The following is a 22,109-nucleotide window of genomic DNA, read 5'->3' as shown; positions in this document are numbered from 1 at the left end:
TATACATGGTTACTCTTTTCTCCACAGTGTATTCTTGGAAATGGTCCATGTGAATTATAAAACAAGTTATATTTTTCTCATAGAAAAACTTTCTGGAAAATACTTTCCTGATCCAAAGACATGGCATTAAATGTTATCATAGATGCACACTTTATTAGTGCATCCCAACTCAAAGGATTATCACCATCCTCAGAAAAACTTCCTGCATTTTCCTAAGAGTTTATTGTCCTGTAGTATGCTCCCTCTTAAATCCCAGCTCTGAGAAAGAAATTGTATTAGTTATCTTTCTTGGAAATCATGCTGAATAACAACCTCAAATCTCAGTGACTTACAAGAAATACATTCTCTGTTGGATCCATGGTTTGGCTCATTATCCTAGGACTCAGGCTGAGGGAGCAGCCACTATCTGAAACACATGCTCATGGCTTATGAGGCCAAGTCAAATTATGCAAGCACATTTGATTTCTACTGAGAGCAAGTGTACATATCCACCCAGGTTCCATTGACCAAGCTCAACCCTCAACCTCTCTCACAGCAGGAAGTGCTGAGTTTCAGAGTAGGGGAAAGCAAATGGATATTTGCTGAAAAGAATACAGTCTACCACAGCCTGCTACCTTGGTCTTAAATATTAATTTCCCTTCTGCATGTAAAAGATGTGCCTTTCCCCAAAGATGGTAAGTCAACAATGTCACCCAGGCATACCAGTTTCAAAGAGTCTCCAGTTATGTTCAGATGGATTCTTCCTGATCTGGAGACCCTATAACCTGAAAAGACAAATGATGTTGCTTCACACAGTCAGCAAATAATGGTGACTGGGGCAATTCTGAAATACTGCTTGGCAAAGGAAAGGAAGAGCCCTTCTAAGGGGACAGGGAACACCTTTGGGTTTGGCTCTTGTTCTTCTGTCAAGAAGCAGTTCTTTATCTGTGGTCCTTCACTCTGCCCTTTGGGAGGTTCTCCCTGTCCAATACTAACTTGGACCATATCTGAAGAGGGCATCAGAGATTATGCCCATCTGAAGAGCTTTCTCAATTGGGGACCAAAATATTTTACATCTCAAACACAGTCTAAAAATCCAGGCTAGTGGTGTCTTTGCTGATACACTTTTTCTCAAAAATGTGGGAGTGATGGTTGTTTTGGTTGGCTATTTCCTCATATCAAACTGATTTACCAGCTGCCTGAGTTTGTAAATAAAGTTTTATTGGAACAAAGCCACACCCACACGTTTACATATTATCTATGGCTGCCTTTCTTCTACAATAGCATACGTTGGTCCCCTGCTTATGATGGTTCAACTTAGGATTTTTCAACTCTGTGATGGTGTAAAAGCTATATGCATTCGGTACAGACCATACTTCAAATTTTGATCTTTTCCTGGGCTAACACTCTCAGGATCTATAGTAATGGGGGCAGCAGCAGCAAGCCACATCTGTCAGCCACACAGTCACAGAGGCGAACACCGATATACTTACAACCATTCTGGTTTTCACTTTCAGTACAGTAGTCAGTAAGTTACATGACATACGCAGTACTTTAGTATAAAATAGGCTGCGTTAGGTGACTTTGCCTAACTGTAGGTTAATGTAAATGTTCTGAGCACATTTAAGATTAGGTATATTAAATGCTTTTTGACTTAGGATATTTTCAACTTAGGATGGGTTTATTAGGATGTAACCCCCTCATAAGGAAGATCTGTAGTTGAACTGAACTGAGTAGCTGCAACAGATTATATCCTCCTTCCCCCCACCCACCCCCTACAAGTTCTTAACAGTCATTGTCAGAGGAAGCGATTGCCCTGTAGACAGGTCTCTTCTGACTTGTCCAATTGCTTCCTAGTAGTTTACATAGCTTGTTTCACCTCTGTTTTCTGGCAAACCAGAAGTTAGATCTAAGTGCTTTATTAAATGTAGTTTCAGATTTTTTTTTAATCAAAAAAATCCACAAGTTGTTCTGGGCACTTTGTATTCGATCACATCAGGAAGCTGTCATGCATACTGAGTTCTGCCCCACAGATGTACGGCCAGTGTCAGGAACAAGGTGCATGGGACAAGGAAGGAGTCAAAGGCTAGGTAAGATAAGGATATTAAGAAGACACAATAGATGAGGTAGAACTGGGTGCTGTGCTCCACAGGTCCATGAAAACAGCCAAAGAACAGCAGTCAGGGTATAGACTGTTGACTAAAGAAGGATGTACAGTGTAACAGCTGAGAGTTGAGTTTTAGTCAGTGTCTTACTGAGCACTAATAGCCTCTCAGATAGCTCTGAGGAAGTGCTCTGAAGAGGTAGGGAGGAAGAGGCCAGTATATATGAGATTTTGGCTACAAAGTATGTGCAATCCAGCATATATCTTAGCAGAAGTTTAGTTAAGGGAAACAGATACATCAGTTAATGATATTTTAGTGCTTTTCTAAGTATCGGAGGATGCAAGAATCCAGATTCATAAAACACGTCCTAAAGTATATCTAAGGGCCGTTTTTGTTTGCCTGTTCTCCCCAAGCACTGAGTGCTCCTGTTCTTTGTCCTGAATTCTTAACACAGTGTCCTAGAGGTTAGCAATCAATGACTTGATCCTTGTAGAACTGGAGGGTAGACAACATTCATTGTTTCATTAATACAAGACAAAAATCACGGGACCTGGACCTCCCTGGTGGCATAGTGTGTAAGAATCCGCCTGCCAATGCAGGGGACACTGGTTCCATCCCTGATCGGAGACGATTCCACATGCCACAGAGCAACTGAGCCCATGCACCGCAACTACTGAAGTCTGCATGCTCTAGAGCCCGTGAGCCACAACTAATGAGCTTCTGTGCCACAACTACCAAAGCCCAAGTGCCCAGAGCCTGCCAGTCGCAACTACTGAAACCTATGCACCTACAGCCTGTGCCCCGCAACAAGAGAAACCACCACACTGAGAAGCCCTCCACTCGCCACGACTAGAGAGAGGAAGACCGCACACAGCGAGGAAGACCCAGTGCAGCCAAAAATAGATACAGCAGTGTATACGTGTCAAAAAAAAAGAAGAATGAGTAATCAAATGGTATGATGACAGGAGGGTGATTAAAATTGAGCAGGAAAATAAAATAGAATTTGGGAATCGAGGCAGTTTGCTGTTTCAGGTTCAGCTCCTATTGTCATTTCCATCCTGCTGCTGCTGCTAAGTCACTTCAGTCGTGTCCAACTCTGTGTGACCCCATAGACGGCAGCCCACCAGGCTCCCCCGTCCCTGGGATTCTCCAGGCAAGAACACTGGAGTGGGTTGCCATTTCCTTCTCCAATGCATGAAAGTGAAAAGTGAAAGTGAAGTCGCTGAGTCTTGTCTGACTCTTAGTGACCCCATGGACTGCGGCCCACCAGGCTCCTCCGTCCATTGGATTTTCCAGGCAAGAAAAGTGGGGTGCCATTGCCTTCTCCGCATTTCCATCCTAGAAAGAACTAATCAAGAAGGGGCCTGGATGAGAACTCTGTGGAGTATGAATGCCAACACTTATTAAAAAAATCCACAAGTAGAGAAAAGTCAGAGCATTTTCCTGGTAGTCCTCCCCAAACAAAATTCATACCAATATGACCAGTAATTTATCCTGCATTTGACATTTTCTAATCTCATCATCAGGTATTCTGGTGAAACTTCTTGGAATTAGAGGACTTGGAAAGTTTATATTTTGGTAAAATCTCTAAACCGTGGGAATTCTTTTTCCATTTTCTTCATTTCTTTCTTAAATATAATCATAAAGGAAAATGAAAAATATTAGTAGAAAAGTAGCCAAAAAGGCTACCTGTGTCTCTCGAATGACTTCAGAATGAGAATCTAGCATTGTAGATTTTCACACAGAAAGTTGCTGTTTCTCTAAATGTAAATGAAGTGTCTGTGTACTAGAAATCTAAGCTGCTGTTGCTTTTGAGCTTTCTTCCCCGCCAGCTTTACTGAAGATACGGGTGGCAGACTCTTTGCGACCTCATGGACTGTGGCTTGCCAGGCTCCTCTGACCAAGTGGTTCTCCAGGCAAGAATACTGAAGTGGGTTGCCGTTTGTCACTGACAAATAAAATGCAAAATACGTAAAGCTTACATTATGATGACTTGATGTATGTGTATACTGTGAAAGGATTCCCACAATCTAGTTAACACATCCAGCACCTCAAATATTTACTTTTCCTTTTCTTGGTGAGAACACTTAAGTTCTATTTTCTTAGTAAATTTCAACTGTACAATGCAATGTCATCAACTCTAGTCACCATTTTTTTTTTAAAGTTTTATTTTTTTTTTCAACTAATTTAACTGGAGAATAATTACAGTATTGTGATGGTTTTTGCCATACATCAACATGCATCGGCCACAGGTATACATGTGTGCCCCCATCCTGAACCTCCCTCCCCACCTGATCCCTCTGGGTTGTCAAAACCCAGGGGCTTTGGGTGCCCTGCTTCTCGCATTGAACTTGCACTGGTCCTCTATTTTATGCCTGGTTATATGCATGTTTCAGTGCTATTCTCAAATCATCCCACCCTCTCCTTCTCCCATTGAATCTAAAAGTCTGTTCTTTACATCTATGTCTCCTTTGCTGCCCTGCATGTAAGGTCATCGGTATTGTCTTTCTAAATTTCATATATATGCATTAATATACAGTATTTGACTTTCTCTTCCTGACTTACTCCACTCTGTATAGTAGACTCCAGGTTAGTCACCATTTTTGAACTTCAAGAACACATTAGTTTTTCTGCTTACAGCAATGGGGCCTTTAAAATTTTTTTTAATATACTTTATTTTTTTCAAGCAGTTTTAGGTTCACAGCAAAATGGAGCAGAAAGTTCAGAGAGTTCCCATATACCTACTGCTCGGACACATGTACAACCTCCCCCACTGTCGTCCCCCACTACAGCGGTACGTTTGCTACAACCGAACCTTAACATTAACGTGTCGCTATCATCCAAAGGTTGCATATTCTATGAATTTTGATAAATATAATGGCATGTACCCACCATTATATTGATACTATCATACAGAATAGTTTCGCTGTCCTAAAAATTCCCTGTGCTCTGCCTGTTTGTCCCTCCCTCCCCCCAACCCCTGACCACCACCCTTATTTTTATTGTCTTCATAGTTTTGCCTTTTCCAGAATGTCATATAATTGGAGTCACTCAGTATGTAGTTTTGTGGGGTTTTTTTGAGTACCATCTTTTACTCCCACTGTTGATGAAAATTCAATGAATTACTGAATAGTTAAGGTCTGTGGGGGTAGGGGGGAAGGAATTTTATATAAACCAAACTGAAGATTATAATCAGGAAGCAGATTCTCAGAAAGCTCTGAGGACTGTTCTGCCTGTTAGAAGTCAAAGGCACAATCATGTACCTTTTTGAGACAAAGGACTGTATATCTAAATGACAAACTGATACTTCACATGAAGTCCACAAAGCATGCTTAGTCCAGGTAAGCAGGTACAAACTGAGCGACAAGTCACTGTGACCCCTTACAGAACTGGAAAAGAACCCTATTGTTTGAAGAAGTTACATTGCCAGCCTCAGAAGAAAGAAAGAAAAGGATCTTTATGGTTGAGCAGGTGCTTCCATCTTTGAGGAGCTGTGGTTAATGTGTAATGGAGACGCACACTGCATATTAACCCACAGAGAGAATTTTGTTTAATTTTTCTTGTCCTGCCTTAAACTAAAATTTAAATGATATACATCAGTGCCTCTTTCCCCACAGCCTCCCCAGATCATATTGTCCAAACTATGGCTATTGGCCAATTTGATGGATTAAAAAAATAGTGTTTCAATGTAGTTTAAATTTTTCTTACAATAAGGAAGGTTGAATGTCTTTTAATATTTTTAAGGGAAATTTGTTTTTCTTTTTTTTTAATTTGCCAGTTCATGTGGTTTGCCCACCTAACCACTTTATCAATCTGATTTTAGAATATGCTGCTGCTGCTGCTAAATCGCTTCAGTCGTGCGACCCCATAGACGGCAGCCCATCAGGCTCCCCCGTCCCTGGGATTCTCCAGGCAAGAACACTGGAGTGGGGTGCCATTTCCTCCTCCAATGCAGTTAAGTGAAAAGTGAAAGTGAAGTTGCTCAGTCGCGTCTGACTCCTCGAGACTCCATGGACTGCAGCCCACCAGGCTCCTCCGCCCATGGGATTTTCCAGGCAAGAGTACTGGAGTGGGGTGCCATTGCCTTCTCCATAGAATATGCTATGTGCTGCTAAAACAAGCTTTGAAAGCATTAAAAAAAAAAAAAAAGATTCCTGGTCTCCAGAAATTCTGAATCAGAAGGGCCCATATTTAGGTTAAATAACTCCTAGATTTAGAAAACATTGACTTAGATCATCAAAACATTTGTTGCTCTAAATATTTACAATAATGTAAGGTGTTACATTACCTACAAAATGGCTGCAACATATTGTACTGTGTATTAAATTTTTAACATTGTAAACACTAATATTTACCATAGAATTTAACATTAATACAACTTGGGGGAATGATGGATGGCTCATGTTTCAAAAAAAAAAAAAACTAGAACTTCTGAGTTTTCTCAAACCCGAAGCAGGCAGCAGTTTAATATCAGGAGTAATGGTAGAGAAAGGAATCAGAAAACCAAATCAAGCAATGTTAATAAGCAACGGGAATGAACACATTGTAAAACAACTATACTTCAGTAAAAAAAAAAAAAATTAACAAATTTCTAAAAACCAACGGAATATGAGACCCATAGAACCTAGAGAGTCGGAATTGGCCACCACTCTTTGAGTTTGCTTCTTACTCCCCAAATTTTAACAAGATTGTTCATTTTAGGTAGCCAAAAGAATTTATATTACTTATTTGGTTTCATATTACATTTTGGACTACGCTGAAATTAAAAACTTTTCCGGGGAAGAAATGGTCCTAGGTCACTCATAGGCTGATGAACAAAATAAATCCAACATCACAAATCTTTACCTGCAAAACGAAAACAACGGGAAACACGTGGGTCAGCACCCCAGCGGGAAGAGAGGCGGGGCGGAGTCAGGCACAAGGGGGTGGGGCTAGCTCCACAGTGGAGGAGGGTCCTGCCCGGGCACCCGCCCCTCCTCCGTGACGTCACAGGCAGGGCCCGCCCCCAGCCGCGCCGGACGCCTGTTAAAACCGCGGCTCGCCAGCGCCCCGGAAGCTGCCCCTTCTCGGGGGTCATGATGGGCAGCAAGATGGCGTCTGCCAGCAGGGTCGTTCAGGTAAGGAGACTCGGTCGCCTTTCTGCGCCGTGGGCTATAGGGAAGGTGCTGACTGTAGCACCCGCGCTGGGGAGGAAAGGCGGTGGTGGAGGCTGCGCGATGACCGCGGCCCTGCCTAGGGCCAGCAGCTGCTTCCCCGGGTGTATGTGAGAATTGGACCTTGCGCTTGTTGGGACGGGCAGTGAAGCCTGGGACGGAGCTGACGATTCGAGCCAAGCCGAGGGAGTGCATCTCCGCAGGTAGGCACTTAGCTGTTGCAAAGTCCCTGGACTGCCCTCCACCGAGACCTCCTTAGCCTCTTAGCAGGCTGCAGGCTTGGCTGCCCTGGCAATATCCTGGCCAATCAGCGACCGGTATTGTCTAGGTTGTCGCGAATCAGCCAATCGGAAGGAAGGCGGTAGAGGAGTGAAAGGAAGCGAACCTTCGCTCTGACCCAGTGTCCCTTCAAGGTCTTGGGAATGGCCAGAGAACTGGCCCCGCGAGCTGCGTCCTCGCCGGATACTCTCCTCCACCAACCAGCGTCTGGTTATAGGCCTGATGGGGGAGAATGGAAAAAATATATATTTAATTTTTTCTGTAATGTTTTTTCCCTGCGTTTAGATTGGCGCTAGAGGGACTTTATCAATCCACTTATCAGTTACTAACTCCTGACAGCTTTTGTTTTTGCTTCTCCAACTGTGGTCTTTAGCTTAAGTAGGAAAATTAAACTTGGTCTATAAAGGGCTACAACCTCCACTTTTGTGGTTGTTTTACTCGAGTTTTTTTCCAACTCAAATTGCATTATTGTACAATTAACTTTTAACTTTGATATGAGAAGTGCATTTCCCTTTCCACAAGTACGTCTCTTGAAAGACTTTTTCTTACAGTTATTTCACTCTGGAATATAATCTTAGATCCCAGTCTTTGCTCCTATTGCAATGAATGATCCTCACTTATTCATTCAGTGTGTAGTTATTAAGCCTTAATTAAAGATTTTGTGAAGACAGGAGAACACCTGACAAAGGACTGGTATCCTTAATAGATAATTATATATATCAATAATATATAGCCCAGTTTTTTAAATGGGTAAAAAAACTTGATATTGCACAAAGCAAGATATTTGAATGAGCACTAAGCCAGTGAAAGGATGTTCAACATGATTACTTTCCAGGGAAATGCAAATTAAAACCAGGAAACCACCAAAATTATTAAAAAGACTGACACTGCCAAGTGGTGATGAGAAAACAAAGCACCCGAAACTCTCATACATTACTGGTGGGAATATAAAAAGGTATAGCCACTTTGGAGAACTGTTTTGTGGGCCTTTACTACTAGTTAGACATACCTACCCTATGTCCCAGCAGTCTTACTCATAGGTTTATACCCCAGAGAAATGAGTGCATATACCTATTTAAAAAACAAGATAAAAATGTTCATAGTTGCTTTATTCATAGTAACACCTAAACCAGAAAATATCCAAATATCCATTAGCAATATAAAGTGTGGTAGACTTGTTAAAGTGGAACAGCACACAGCAATAATAAAGTACTATTAATACATGCAACAAAAAAGATGCTGTGAGATACAGAATAAGGAATGGCCTGTCCACTTCTAACAGAGCTGCGAAGACTTATATTCACATTCATAATACAAAGCAGTACGTGCTGACAACATGTTAACATTAGCAAAATGTGTTGGGTACCTCTGTGCCAGGCCTGTGCTCAGTGCTGGGACCACAGTGCCAACAGGATAATACATGGTGCTTCCACAGAGCTTAGAACTTGATCGGTATCTGAAGAGAGAGTAGTATTTCAGCAGACTGGCACAAACTGATAGGAATTCACAAAGCATGGTGTCACCATTAAGTAGAGGAATTTGGCTGGATGCAGGGTATTTAAAAATAATTTTAGAAGAGTAAGTTATAAATGCTTGCTGAATGCCAAGCAGTGTATATTTGATACGTTTGGGATGATGCAGTAGTAGAGAGGAGATAATCATGTATGAAATCATTTAACTGTATAAGACAGGGGAAGAAGGTAGGTAGTTGGGTTAATTCAGGGTTTGAGATTCACAGCAAGGCAGTTGAGAGTGCTAGGAGGTTGCTCAGTGGACTGTGGGTCTAGGCTAGATGAAAAAGGAAGTAAAGTCAAGATGGAACCAGTTGACTGGGAGAAAAGGGAGAGATCAAGGAAATGAAGGGCTGGCTGAAACTGATAGTGGGAAATAACAAAGAAGAGAGTTAAAAGGCTGTAGTTGAGTTTGGCTTTTAGGTTAAGATTTTAGGGATGCTACAGCTCTGAACTTAGTAAAGAATTAAGAATAAAAGAAAAGAACCTTTCAGGAATAGACGCTAAACTGGAAAGAACACAAAGGTCAATGGGCAACTTAGAAGGTTTCCTGAAGTAAATAGTAGAGGAAAGGAGAAAAAGGATTAAAAACACACAGATAATGATTGAGGCCTGCGCAGGTCCCAACCTGTCCGTGGTTTGGAGTTGCTATCTGCCTCATAAAGCAAAGTAAGTAGAGGCTTGGTCTTCTGAGAAGGCAAGAGTTGTCTTCTCCTCTGAAAAAGCCTCTAACATAGTCGACTTTGGCATCTTCCAAGAATCGTAGGGCAGGGATTGAGGCGGCATGAGGCTGGGTTTTCAGTTGAGGTAGAGAGAGAAGACAGTAGTTCTAACCAGAAGGTCCAGAGTGGAGTGTCGTTTCCTCCAGAACGCGTCACTTTTAACTTAGCCTGGGCTTCATGAATCATAGAAGGGGATTCTTTCATAAAATAAGTTTCCCCAAAAAATCAAAGATCATGAAAAAAGATTAAAGGGATTCAGAGAATGCCATAGAAGTAGATAAAGACAAGATGAAGCAACTTTTGTATAGTAAGTCTCTGAAAAAGTGAAAATAGAGTTGACCAAGTCTCAATACCTATAATTTAATAGAACTTTCCTGATACAAAAAGAGACTTAAAGTTATACCTTGTAGTTGAGAGATTTGACCTAGTTTGTTGACCAACGGGTATATTCTAGTAAAATCATTGACTTATAAAGAAAAGAATTATTTGGTGATCCAAGCAATAAGACCAAGCACTTACTAAGTTATCAAAGTTTTCAACAATAATACTTCTTAAAGGAAAACATGTGGATACCACATTTAAGGTAGTTAAGGAAAGAAAATGTAAACCTAAGCTTTATCTAGCTGCACTAACCTTCAAGTATAAAGGCCACAAACTCTTCTAAACCTTTAATAACTCAGGGAATACTGGTCCCCAAAGCTCTTCCTACTAGCTCTCCCAGGGAATGAGCATCAGACAACTAAGGAGTACTTAGTTGTACTTGTAGCTGTTTTAACACAGGAACTGGATATAATCACTGAGTGTATTTAACTGTAGAATTAAGGCTAGATAATGCAGAGAAGGGAGAAAGACTTGTTGGTAGTATTTGCTCTGACAGTATATATCTAGTAAGACTTTTTAAACGGAGGAATAAGAGGAAGAGTATACAGAAAGTAGAATAAACTTGTAATTGCCTCTAGTTATTAACTGGTAGTAAAAGATGGGGAGGGGTGGCAGAGATGAGATTACCATCAATTACCTTCATTCTTTCTAGTGATAATGAACCAATAGATAGTATCTCAGAAACAGGCAATTAAGAATATTATCTAAAGGTAACAGCATAATATAAACATTATACAAAAGTACAGCTCTTTCTAAATACCAAAAAACCACCAACCAGCCTACCAACCAACCCCACAAATGAAAGCAAAGAAAAAGATCATAGGACAAAGAATGTTAAATAATGATATGACAGAACATATACCAAGTTTATGAGTTATAAATGTAAGTGGTCTCACTCCCCTTTTAAAAGTGTTCTCAGGTTGGCCAGCAAATGAATAGGCAGTGTTATATGAGGCACAGCTGAAACTAAGAGACTTAGAAAGGTACAAATAAAGGGAGAGCCAACTGATCTGTAAAAGCATATTACTGTGCTTTTAAGTGTACAAAAACTGTTGAAATGGACTCTTTCTCTCTGGTATATGTACATACATTTAAGTGTGTGTATACATATTCACTTGCCTGTAGAGTTAACCCTGACTGACAAATGGTCTGTTCGCTCATTTGTCTGATGGTTGCTGAGCATGTACTGGGTGCTGCTGCAGAAGTACTTCATTTTCCATCTCTGCCCTTCCAGGAACTTTGCTGTCCTGTAGTCATTGGCTCATTAAGGTGTCCTCTACACAGTACTCTTAAGATGTTCAGGTTGCTGTGGAAACATAGGAGTCTTTTTTAAATCGAATTTAGGGATGGGGAATCTTCTTAAGAGTGACAGTTGAGCTGTTTTACAAGATAGTCAGGTAAAAGCAGAGACATGGACTTAGGGTGGAACCAGGGAGAGATTTCCTGCCAGAGCACGTGAGGTCTCAGTTGAATGAGGGTGGAAATGGTCTGATGAGTTAGGGAAATAAAAAGTACTTCAGAGTACCTGGAGTGAATGGTACCATGGTGGGGAATGAGACTGGAGAGGTAGGGAGAGGCCAGATCATGATGGACCTGTAGGTGCCAAATGCCAGTTTGAAGTTTATCCTGAAAAACATCAGCCTGGAAGATGGATAGAACACTCTTTCAAGAAGCCTGGCTCTGAAAAGAAAGTTACTAGACAGTGTAAGAAGTTATTTTTAGGGTTCTGTTTATTAGTCTTAGCATTTTATATATATTCAGATTTCATACTGAAAGTTCTGCTTAAGTTCCTCTATAGCATTATCTGGAATTTTTAGTGATAAAAAATTAATACTCTTCAAATAGCTTGTTAAAAAGTTATGTAAATACATGTATTTCTATGGGAGTAGGAAAAAGAATAAAGTCAAGAGTTATCAGATGTTTAAAGCTATTTTATGTGTGTTTTGAGCTTATAGATGTTTTTTTCTTTCTGCTTTTCTGTGTTTTTACCAGTTTTTTGTACATAGAACATGGTATTACTTTTGTTGTCAGAAAAAGTTTTTTTGATTACCTGATTTTCTGTATGCTTTTTACCCTATTCTAAACTGCTGCTGCTGCTGCTGCTAAGTCCTTCAGTCGTCTCCGACTCTGTGTGACCCCATAGACGGCAGCCCACCAGACTCCCCTGTCCCTGGGATTCTCCAGGCAAGAACACTGGAGTGGGTTGCCATTTCCTTCTCCAATGCAGGAAAGTGAAAAGTGAAAGTGAAGTCGCTCAGTCGTGTCAGACTCTTGGCGACCCCATGGACTGCAGCCCACCAGGCTCCTCCATCCATGGGATTTTCTAGGCAAGAGTACTGGAGTGGGGTGCCATTGCCTTCTCCGATTCTAAACTACTAAGTATTAAAACATAGTACAGAAACAATAGTCAGTACAAGTCAAGGAAACTTCCAGTTCTTACCAGTCAGCAGGGTGATTTAGAAGTCACGCAGTGTAAAATCCATGTCACCTTATACGGTTGTTCTGAGGTCAGTTGGCAGTACAGTACAATGTTTTGTGATGTATGAAGTACAAATTTATTATGCATATCAAATAATATAAACAATGAATAGTTCATAGACTAGCTATCCTTGCTGGGGAAGAGTAAAATTATTTATTCCTTTGTGGCTGTACTGGTTCTTCGTTGCAGCACAGGCTTTCTCTAGTTGCTGCGAGCAGGGGCTGCTCTTCCCTGTGGTGCGTGGGCTTCTCACCGTGGCGGCTTCTCTGGTTGTGGACCATAGGCTCTATGTTGGCTCCACGTGGGCTCCAGTTGTTGCAGCACGTGGGATGAGTAGTTGCAGCTGATGGGCTCTAGAGCACAGGCTTTGTAGTTCTGGTGCTTAGGCTTAGTTGTTCTGCATCATGTGGAAATTGCCTGGACCGGAGAGTGAACTGTGTCCCCTGCATCGGCAGGTGGATTCTCAATCCATTGTGCCACAAGGGAAATACAAGAATAAAATTTAAAAGTAATTTTTTAATAGAAAATTTAAAGTTGCTGTCAAGTACTAAGTTATTTTAACAAAGGTATCTGCTTGTGGGATTCAGTAGATTATTTCTTATGTAGTTAATGAGGTTATCTTAGTACTTCATTTCTTTCTCATGCATTATATTTTTCTTTTAGGTAGTCAAGCCACATACTCCATTAATAAGGTTCCCTGACAGAAGAGACAATCCTAAACCAAATGGTAAGCTGCAGTTTATTTAGGCTAAAAAAATATGTACAATCAGATCCATATATGAATATTTTATTATAGACTATTTTTCATTTTAAAATCAGGTTGACAATTGTAGCTTAGGTCACAGTGGTATGTTAGGTTGCGTTAACTAACTTCTGTTACTTACTTTTAGAAAGCAGTAACTTAACAGTAGGTATTCCTGAATTTTTGGTTATATTGAGTTTATATATGGGAATTGTTGTTCTACCTTTTCTTCTGTCCTTCAGAAGAATCTCCCATGTTTATATCTGCAGACTTTATGATGAATAATCACCATTCTATATCTTTCTCCCAGCCAACCTCTTTCTCATTCACTGATATATGTGTTCATTCAATCAGTAAATATTTCTTGGATTGCCTTAGAACTTAGTAGTCATTACCCATTAAAAGTAACTGAAGATTCTGAACAAGTTCTGTTTTTCTTTTACTCGTCTGTCACTGTGTTTATTATAAGATACCCAACCTTTAATTCAGGGAGAATTTTAACAAATTTTATATGGCTATTTTTAACTTATTATAAGTCTTGAAGAATTTATAGGTGACAGACAAGTCTGGAGAAAACAAATCTCATCTCCATTTTCCAACTTTTTTATTCTCCATTGTATGATACTACCTGTAATCTCTACCATAGGGCAAAACTTAAGTAATGTCAGTTATCCACATGGATTGAACTCCACTACCTAAAAATTTCATTATTTTATGAACTTACTCAATTTAGTAGTTCACTCACTTAAAACTACCTCATTTGCTTTAAAACCAACTTATGAAACTACATAGCTACCCAACCAAGTTTCTCTATAATACTTACCTCTTGGAATTGTAATACTTATCATTTTAAGAATACCTTGATGATTCAATAATAACTCAAAATAGTATTTTAAGACTCTGAACAATCCCTCTAAGTTGGGGTTTTTTTTAATTTCAGTATCAGAAGTTCTACGATCAGCAGGACTACCATCTCATACTTCTTCAATTTCACAGCATTCTAAGGGAAGTAAATCACCAGACTGGCTGATGCATCAGGGTCCACCAGACACGGCAGAGATGATAAAAACTTTACCTCAGAAATACAGAAGGAAACTTGTGTCTCAAGAAGAAATTGAATTTATCCAAGTATGTTGTTGCTCTTTATCCCAATACTGTGGAAGACACCTTCACATTATTAGCTTTGGAGTTTCAGATGCTGATTTACATGTTCTTCCAATTGTCTTGTCAAGGTGTGTCCATACCTAAGACAGGGATGGTCAGGTAGGCCAGGCCTATGAGAAGTAAATGATGTTTGAGCCCTTGGTAAATGTGCTTGGAAGAATATATGTGTAGAAGTATATAGTATGGAAATAGCAAAATACATATACCCCATGAAAAAAAGCTCTTTATGGTCCTCATTAATTTTTTAAAAATATTTAGTTTATTTTAAATTCTTTATTTGGCTGCATCTGTTTGGTTTTTGTTGTTATTGTTTTACTTGTAGGCATTTTGAATCTTTGATCATTGAGGCATGTGAGCTCTTTAGTTCCAGCATGCAGACTCTTAAGTTGTGGCATGTGGGATCTAGTTCCTGACCAGGGTTCTCATTAATTTTTTTATAGCGTAAAGGACCAAGAAATTCGAGGACCATTGACCTACGTCAACCTTGAGTGCCTTTCAGATCTGAAATTCTTTATAATATTGATAGGAGAGCCCAAAAGCTATGAAAAGTCTGAAATTGGTTTTAAGACCTAAAGATCCTTGCTTTAAAATGTCTCAGATTTGTACAGTTGCCATGAATATTTTCTTTGTAAATGAAACACCTAATCTTATTGCTTTATTTCTTCTTTTTCAGCGTGGAGGTCCAGAATAATCACTGATAATGTGGCTCTAATATTTGTCATCAGATAAAGAAGAGTCTTTCTAAAAAAGGACTTCCAGAATGACAAATTAAAAATTGTATATTAAACAACTTTAATAAATATTCTGTAAAAAGGAAAAAAAAGATGAAGTATAGAAAATTTAGATGGACACTTATGTCTCCTAATTTATGTATCTTGGTCAGCTTCTCTATAAGCTTACCTGATTGTTTATATACTTTATACCTTAATTAAAGTATACATTTTAAAATGTTAGCCTATTAATTTACTCTTGATTATCAAGCATAACAGTGTTGAACTATTGAAAGCACTCAATGTCTAGTGAACCGTCAAAGGCTTCCAGTAATTTCACTTTTCTTTCAGTTTCCATTTAAACATAGAAAATATTTGGCAGAATTGCAGCTTTCTAGAAGTAATTTTCCTGAACTTGAATGAGGATCCGTGAAATAATAACTCCATTATTTGTTCTTACTTCTCAGTGTTTTTGCATTCACAAAGTTACTGGAGTATAACTCGCTTATTAACAAGCATATCCTACTTTAAATGATAAAAATATACCCATGGTAAAACAGGTGACTTTGTGATATTAAGACTAGGGAGTTAACACATAATATTATATGTAACCTGTATTCAGAAAAGAAATGCCAGAGTATAAAATGGAAAATGAGATAAAAATAAATATAGCATACGAGTAACATTTGACCAGAAATTGTAATTTATTATGTTTTCAGGGGGGTTAAGAAAGTCTTGTTCTTTGGTTTATCTCTTTCTTTTGATTGTGATCATGTATACAAATCCTGATAATCATAAACTTTCTCAAACTTAATTGTCTGAAAGTCTCATAAAATCAACCTATTTACCTTAAGTCAATTAACAGAATTTTGATAGGGTCTTCCTGTGCCAAGGGTATGTATAATTGTGAAAATAAAGCCTCACAAAGTGAAATAAATTCTCTTCCATACCTTTAATGATTTGTAGAATATACTTTAAAGAAATCATCCCTAATAGTAAGGGTAATTCATGAGTAATAGAGTAGAATTGTTGTGTTTGCCCAGTTACATATGGATTAATCTTTATACTTATTTTGTTTTTTCTACTGTTTCAGAGTTGATCTGCTCTTTGTGTAAATTCTGTATTGTGGCCTATTATAAATGTTACCCAACTCAAATGTGAGATAGGAATTTGGTGCTAGCAATAAGCTACTCTGGTAATGCATGAGAAATAAATGACTCAGGATTTCTTTTTTATTATTTAAAAAATGTATTTGGAAAAATTTCTTAAAAACCAGTACTATTCTCTTTTTTCTCCTTAGCTTTCTTATTTCAGTAAAAAGAAGCTCATGGCAAGTTTTTTCTTCTTTCAGAAACAGTAGGTTCAGGAGATGAAGAGTGGCTTAAGTAATACTGTGGGCTGGCAGTTAGAAACCCCAGCACTGGAACTGAGGGCCACCTTTACTACAGCTGCTGCCATGAAAGTTCCAATGAAAAAATATATCACTTTTATATAATTTATGACTAGAGGCATGACAAAAGGATATTAGTGGGAACTGCTGTCATAGGATGAGTTCCCAAGGAGGATAGTGTCATAGAAAGAATTTGGGTTTAGCTTTAATAGCTTGTATACTCATGTAGGAGTTAAACACTTAAGTATCTGTAACCATTAGTGAATTGCTTAGTTTGTCCAACTTGCAGTTTTTTCTCCAGTACTATACAGTTTGATAGGCAGGATCAAATTAGTGTATTGACTGTTGCTGTTGCTGTTCAGTCCCTTAGTTATGTCCGACTCTGTGACCTCATGAAATACAGCATGCCAGGCCCCTCTGTCCTCCACCATCTCCCGGAGTTTGCTCAAGTTCATGTCCACTGAGTTGGTGATGCTAACACCTTCTGCTACCCCTTTCTCCTTTTGCCTTCAATCTTTCCCAGCATCACAGTCTTTTCCAATGAGTTGGTTCTTCACATGAAGTGGCCGAAGTATTGGAGCTTCAGCTTCAGCAGCAGTCCTTCCAATGGATATTCAGGGTTGATTTTCTTTTGGACTGACTTGTTTGATCTCCTTGCTGTCCAAGGAACACTCAGGTCTTCTTAGTGCAGTTGCTCAGTCGTGTCTGACTCTTTGTGACCCCATGAATTGCAGCACACCAGGCCTCCCTGTCCATCACCAACTCCCGGAGTTCACTCAAACTCACATCCATCAAGTCAGTGATGCCATCTAGCCATCTCATCTTCTGTTGTCCCCTTCTCCTCCTGCCCCCAATCCCTCCCAGCATCAGAGTCTTCCAGTGAGTCAACTCTTCGCATGAGGTGGCCAAAGTACTGGAGTTTCAGCTTTAGCATCATTCCTTCCAAAGAAATCCCAGGGCTGATCTCCTTCAGAATGGACTGGTTGGATCTCCTTGCAGTCCAAGGGACTCTCAAGAGTCTTCTCCAACACCACAGTTCAAAAGCATCAATTCTTTGGTGCTCAGCTTTCTTCACAGTCCAACTCTCAAATCCACACATGACTACTGGAAAAACCATAGCCTTGACTAGATGGACCTTTGTTGGCAAAGTAATGTCTCTGCTTTTGAATATGCCATCTAGGTTGGTCATAACTTTCCTTCCAAGTAGTAAGCGTCTTTTAATTTCATGGCTGCAATCACCATCTGCAGTGATTTTGGAGCCCAAAAAAATAAAGTCTGACACTTTCCACTGTTTCTCCATCTATTTCCCATGAAGTGATGGGATCAGATGCCATGATCTTTGTTTTTTGAATGTTGAGTTTTAAGCCAGCTTTCTCACTCCCACCTTCATCAAGAGGCTCTTCAGTTCCTCTTCACTTTCTGCCGTTAGAGTGGTATCATCTGCATATCTGAAGTTGTTGATATTTCTCCCAGAAATCTTGATTCCAGCTTGTGAGTCATCCAGCCCAGTGTTTCGTATGATGTACTCTGCATATAAGTTAAATAAGCAGGGTGACAATATATAGCCTTGTCGTACACCTTTCCCAGTTTGGAACCAATCAGTTGTTCCATGTCTGGGTCTAAATGTTTCTTGACCCATATATAGACTTTCTCAGGATGACAGGTAAGGTGGTCTGGTACTCCCTTCTCTTTTTAAGAATTTTCCACTGTTTGTTGTGATCCACACAGTCAAAGGCTTCAGTGTACTCAATGGAGCAGAAGTAGATGTTTTTCTAGAACTCAGTTGCTTTCTCTGTGATTCAACAAATGTTGGCAATTTGATCTCTGGTTCTTCTGCCTCTTCGAAACCGAGCTTCCACATCTGGAAGTACTTGGTTCATGTATTGTCCATTACTTTGTAACAAAGCACCCCAAAACTTAGTGGCTAAAAACAATAATCACTTCACAGCTCATGGTTTCTCTAGGTCAGGAATTCTGGAACAGCTTGCCTGGGCAGTTCTGCTCAGTGTCTCTCATAAGGTTGCAGTCAATGCCACCTGGGGCTGGACCATCTAGCTCCAACAAGATAGCTAACTCACTTTGCTGGCAGGTTGATGCTGGCTGTTGGTAGGAGGCCTCAATTCTCTACCTAGGCCTCTCCACAAGGCTCCCCAAATGAATTCACAACATGATGGCTGACATCCCCAGAGGAGGTGATCTAAGTTAAAAGCAGAAACAGCAATCCCTCTGATCTACACCCACTATACAAATTCATTTCTGCTATACTCTGTTCGTTACAGAAAATAGTCCATTTCATTGAGGAAACTACCCAAGTGCATTCATACCAGAAGGCAAGAATCATTAGGACCATCTTAGAAGCTGATTTCCACTGGTGTGTAAAAGTGCCTTGTTAACTGTAAAATGCTATACACATGCTTAATGGTATTTCATATTTATACAGTGACCTAATGGACCCAGAATATCACTTAGACATTGCCTTTGTTACCCTAAAAAGTTCCAAAATAGAAATTCACTTGTCTAAAGTATGGTTTAGTGGGCTTATCAATTTATATGCCATGGCACACTTGGGAACCTCAAGCCTCAAATTTAGTTCACTATTTAGCTTGTTTCTACAAGTGAGAATAGATTACTGTTACAGTGATGTCTTTTAGAAGGAACTGTGACCTAAGTCACACACCATATATCACTAGCTATGACTTGCCACAATTAAGAGAGAGAGTGATAGAGATGGTGTGTTTTCTATGATGTAGGAGAATTTTGCTTACTGAATATATCAGCACTCAATAAAGACCCAAGTGGTGACAAAGAGTTGGAAGGTGACCAATAACAGTTATTGCTAACATAAACTGAGCACTGTTGGACAGTATCCTAAGGGTTTTTGAAGTGTGCAGTCATTTAAGCCTTGTAGCAGCCCAGTGAGCAGGTCCTATTACACAAGAGGAAACTAGCAACAGAAAGGTTAAATGATGTGCCTAAATCATAAATCTAGTAAATGAATATTTGTGGGTCCAATATTCATATGCAGGTAGTCTAGATCCAGAGCAAGGACTCAACTTTTACACTATATTACCTTGAGTAAGTTATCAGCTTTTGTATTCTGCTGCCTTCTTCAATATAACTCTGAAAATCAGGATTCTCAACTCTCAGAAACATTAAATCAGTTCAGTTGCTCAGTCATGTCCGACTCTTTGCAACCCCATGGACTGCAGCACACCAGGCTTCCCTGTCCATCACCAACTCCGAAGCCAGCTCAAACTCATGTCCATTGAATCAACGATGCCATCCAATCATTTCATGCTCTGTCATCCCCTTCTCCTGCCTTCAGTCTTTCCCTGCATCAGCGTCTTTTCCAATGAGTCAGTTCTTCACGTCAGGTGGCCAAAGTTTTGGAGTTTCAGCTTCAGCATCAGTCCTTCCAATGAATATCCAGGACTGATTTCCTTTAAGATTGACTGTTTTGATCTCTGTGCCATCCAAGGGACTCTCAAGAGTCTTCCCCAACACCACAGTTCAAAAGCATCAGTTCTTCAGTGCTCAGCTTTCTTTATGGTCCAACTCTCACATCCATACATGACTACTGGAAGAACCATAGCTTTGACTGTATTTACCAACTTTGTTGATAAGTAATGTCTCTGCTTTTTAATATGCTGTCTAGGTAGGTTATAGCTTTTCTTCCAAGGAGCAAGCATCTTTTAATTTCATGGCTGCAGTCACCATCTTCAGTGATTTTGGAGCCCAAGAAAATAAAGTCTGTCACTGTTTCCATTGTTTCACCATCTATTCACCATGAGGTGATGGGACCAGATGCCATCATCTTTGATTTTTTGAATGCTGAGTTTTAACCCAGCTTTTTCACTTACCTCTTTCATCAAGAGGCTCTTTAGTTCTTCTTCGCTTCCAGACATAAGGGTGGTGTCATCTGCATATCTGAGGTTATTGATATTTCTCCTGGAAATCTTGATTCCAGCTTGTGCTTCATCCAGCCCAGCATTTTGCATAATGTACTCTGCATATAAGTTAAATAAGCAGTGTGACAATATACAGCCTTGATGTACTCCTTTCCCAGTTTGGAACCAGTCTGTTTTTCCATGTCCATTTCTAACTGTTGCTTTGTGACCTGGACACAGATTTCTCAGGAGGCAGGTAAGGTGGTCTATTTCCATCTCTCTAAGAATGTTAAATTCTTAAAACATTAAATGCTCCAGCTCAAAACCTTAGAATTATCCTTTTCTTTTCCATAACCCATATTAAGTGTCAGCAAATCTATTGTCTAGAAGCTAAACTGGTACTCTCAATACAACCACCTGGATCACTGCAAAAATTATTTAACTGGCCTTCTTGCTTCTCCTTGCCCCTCTAAGTTTATAGTGTAATTTCTCACAACAAAGGGAGGCTTTTAAAACATTAAGTCAGATATCATTTATCTGCTCAAAACTTTGCAGTGGTTTTTCAGTAATATCTTTCTGGTAACACCCTATTTAAAATCACAAACCCTACTATCTATTCCCTTTCCCTGCTTTACTATCTCAGTAGCACTGGTCACTATGTATTATAGCGTATTTTAATTGTTTTGTTAGCTCCTCCCATTGGAAGGCAGGGATCTTTGTTTTTAGCTGGCTGATTTCTCAGAGTCTGCAACAGAGCCCAACATACAGTAAGCACTCAATATATATTCTTCAAATATATGAATTAATGTGTTTGTTGATTTGTATGAAAAGCGAATAAAGTCGGGTACTGATTACAGTTAACCATTGAGCACTATGCCTAAAACTTTGTGCAAGTATCATTTAATCCTCACAACCGCCTACGATGAAATCTATTAGTTCCTTCCACCTTACAGGATGAAAAACTGATGGTCAGAAGTCTGTTCCACAGCACGAAATTGTTCAGCTTACTAGGAATTTGTTTGCCTGAATGTGCTTCTTCATAAACTGAAGCACTCACTTCAGTTCAGTTCAGTCACTCAGTCTTGTCTGACTCTGTGACCACATGGACTACAGCACGCCAGGCTTCCCTGTCCATCACCAACTCCCGGAGCCTGCTCAAACTCATATCCATCCAATCGGTGATACTATCCAACTCTGCTTAAGTAACTTGAAATTGTCGGCTTGGGGGGTCCATGGTAACCATGGTGACAGGATAGCCTTGAGCAAAAACCAGAGATCAGAGACAAGGCCAAGCCTTCCACACCCATACACACCTATTAAATCCTGAGAGCGCTGAACGGTCCTCAGTAGTGAAGAAAATACCTGTTGAAACGGTAACAGGGCGACACACTAGCTACCTGCAAGAGGACCACGCCTCCGGGACGATCTGCGGTCACGTGAGCAGACGGGGCCGAGTTCAGGGAAGCCCGGGAGTCCCGCCTCGCCTCGCGCAGCTTCCGTAGGGAGGGCTCTGGCCGGACCTACTTCAGAGCATCCCCGCCCACCCCGGAAGTGGGGGCGGAGCGAGTGAAGCGTCGGCGCTCAGTGGGCGGAAGTGGCTGTTGGAG

The 22,109-nt window shown here is 40.1% G+C and overlaps 1 protein-coding gene across 1 annotated transcript; it reads left to right on the top strand.

Annotated features, from left to right (window-relative positions):
• The first annotated feature begins 7,085 nt into the window (after positions 1 to 7,085).
• Positions 7,086 to 16,181, top strand: KGD4 (alpha-ketoglutarate dehydrogenase subunit 4). Its single transcript, XM_019982959.2, has 4 exons — positions 7,086 to 7,201; positions 13,273 to 13,336; positions 14,292 to 14,479; positions 15,189 to 16,181. Exons 1-4 carry the CDS (start codon positions 7,160 to 7,162, stop codon positions 15,204 to 15,206), a joined length of 312 nt encoding a protein of 103 aa, XP_019838518.1. The 5' UTR covers positions 7,086 to 7,159; the 3' UTR covers positions 15,207 to 16,181.
• The last annotated feature ends 5,928 nt before the right edge of the window (positions 16,182 to 22,109 follow it).

The sequence above is a fragment of the Bos indicus genome, chromosome 20, assembly GCF_029378745.1.
Source record: "Bos indicus isolate NIAB-ARS_2022 breed Sahiwal x Tharparkar chromosome 20, NIAB-ARS_B.indTharparkar_mat_pri_1.0, whole genome shotgun sequence".
In the NCBI taxonomy this organism is placed as follows: Eukaryota; Metazoa; Chordata; class Mammalia; order Artiodactyla; family Bovidae; genus Bos; species Bos indicus.
The sequence above is the reverse complement of the archived record's forward strand: the minus strand, read 5'-3'. Positions and strand labels throughout refer to the sequence as shown.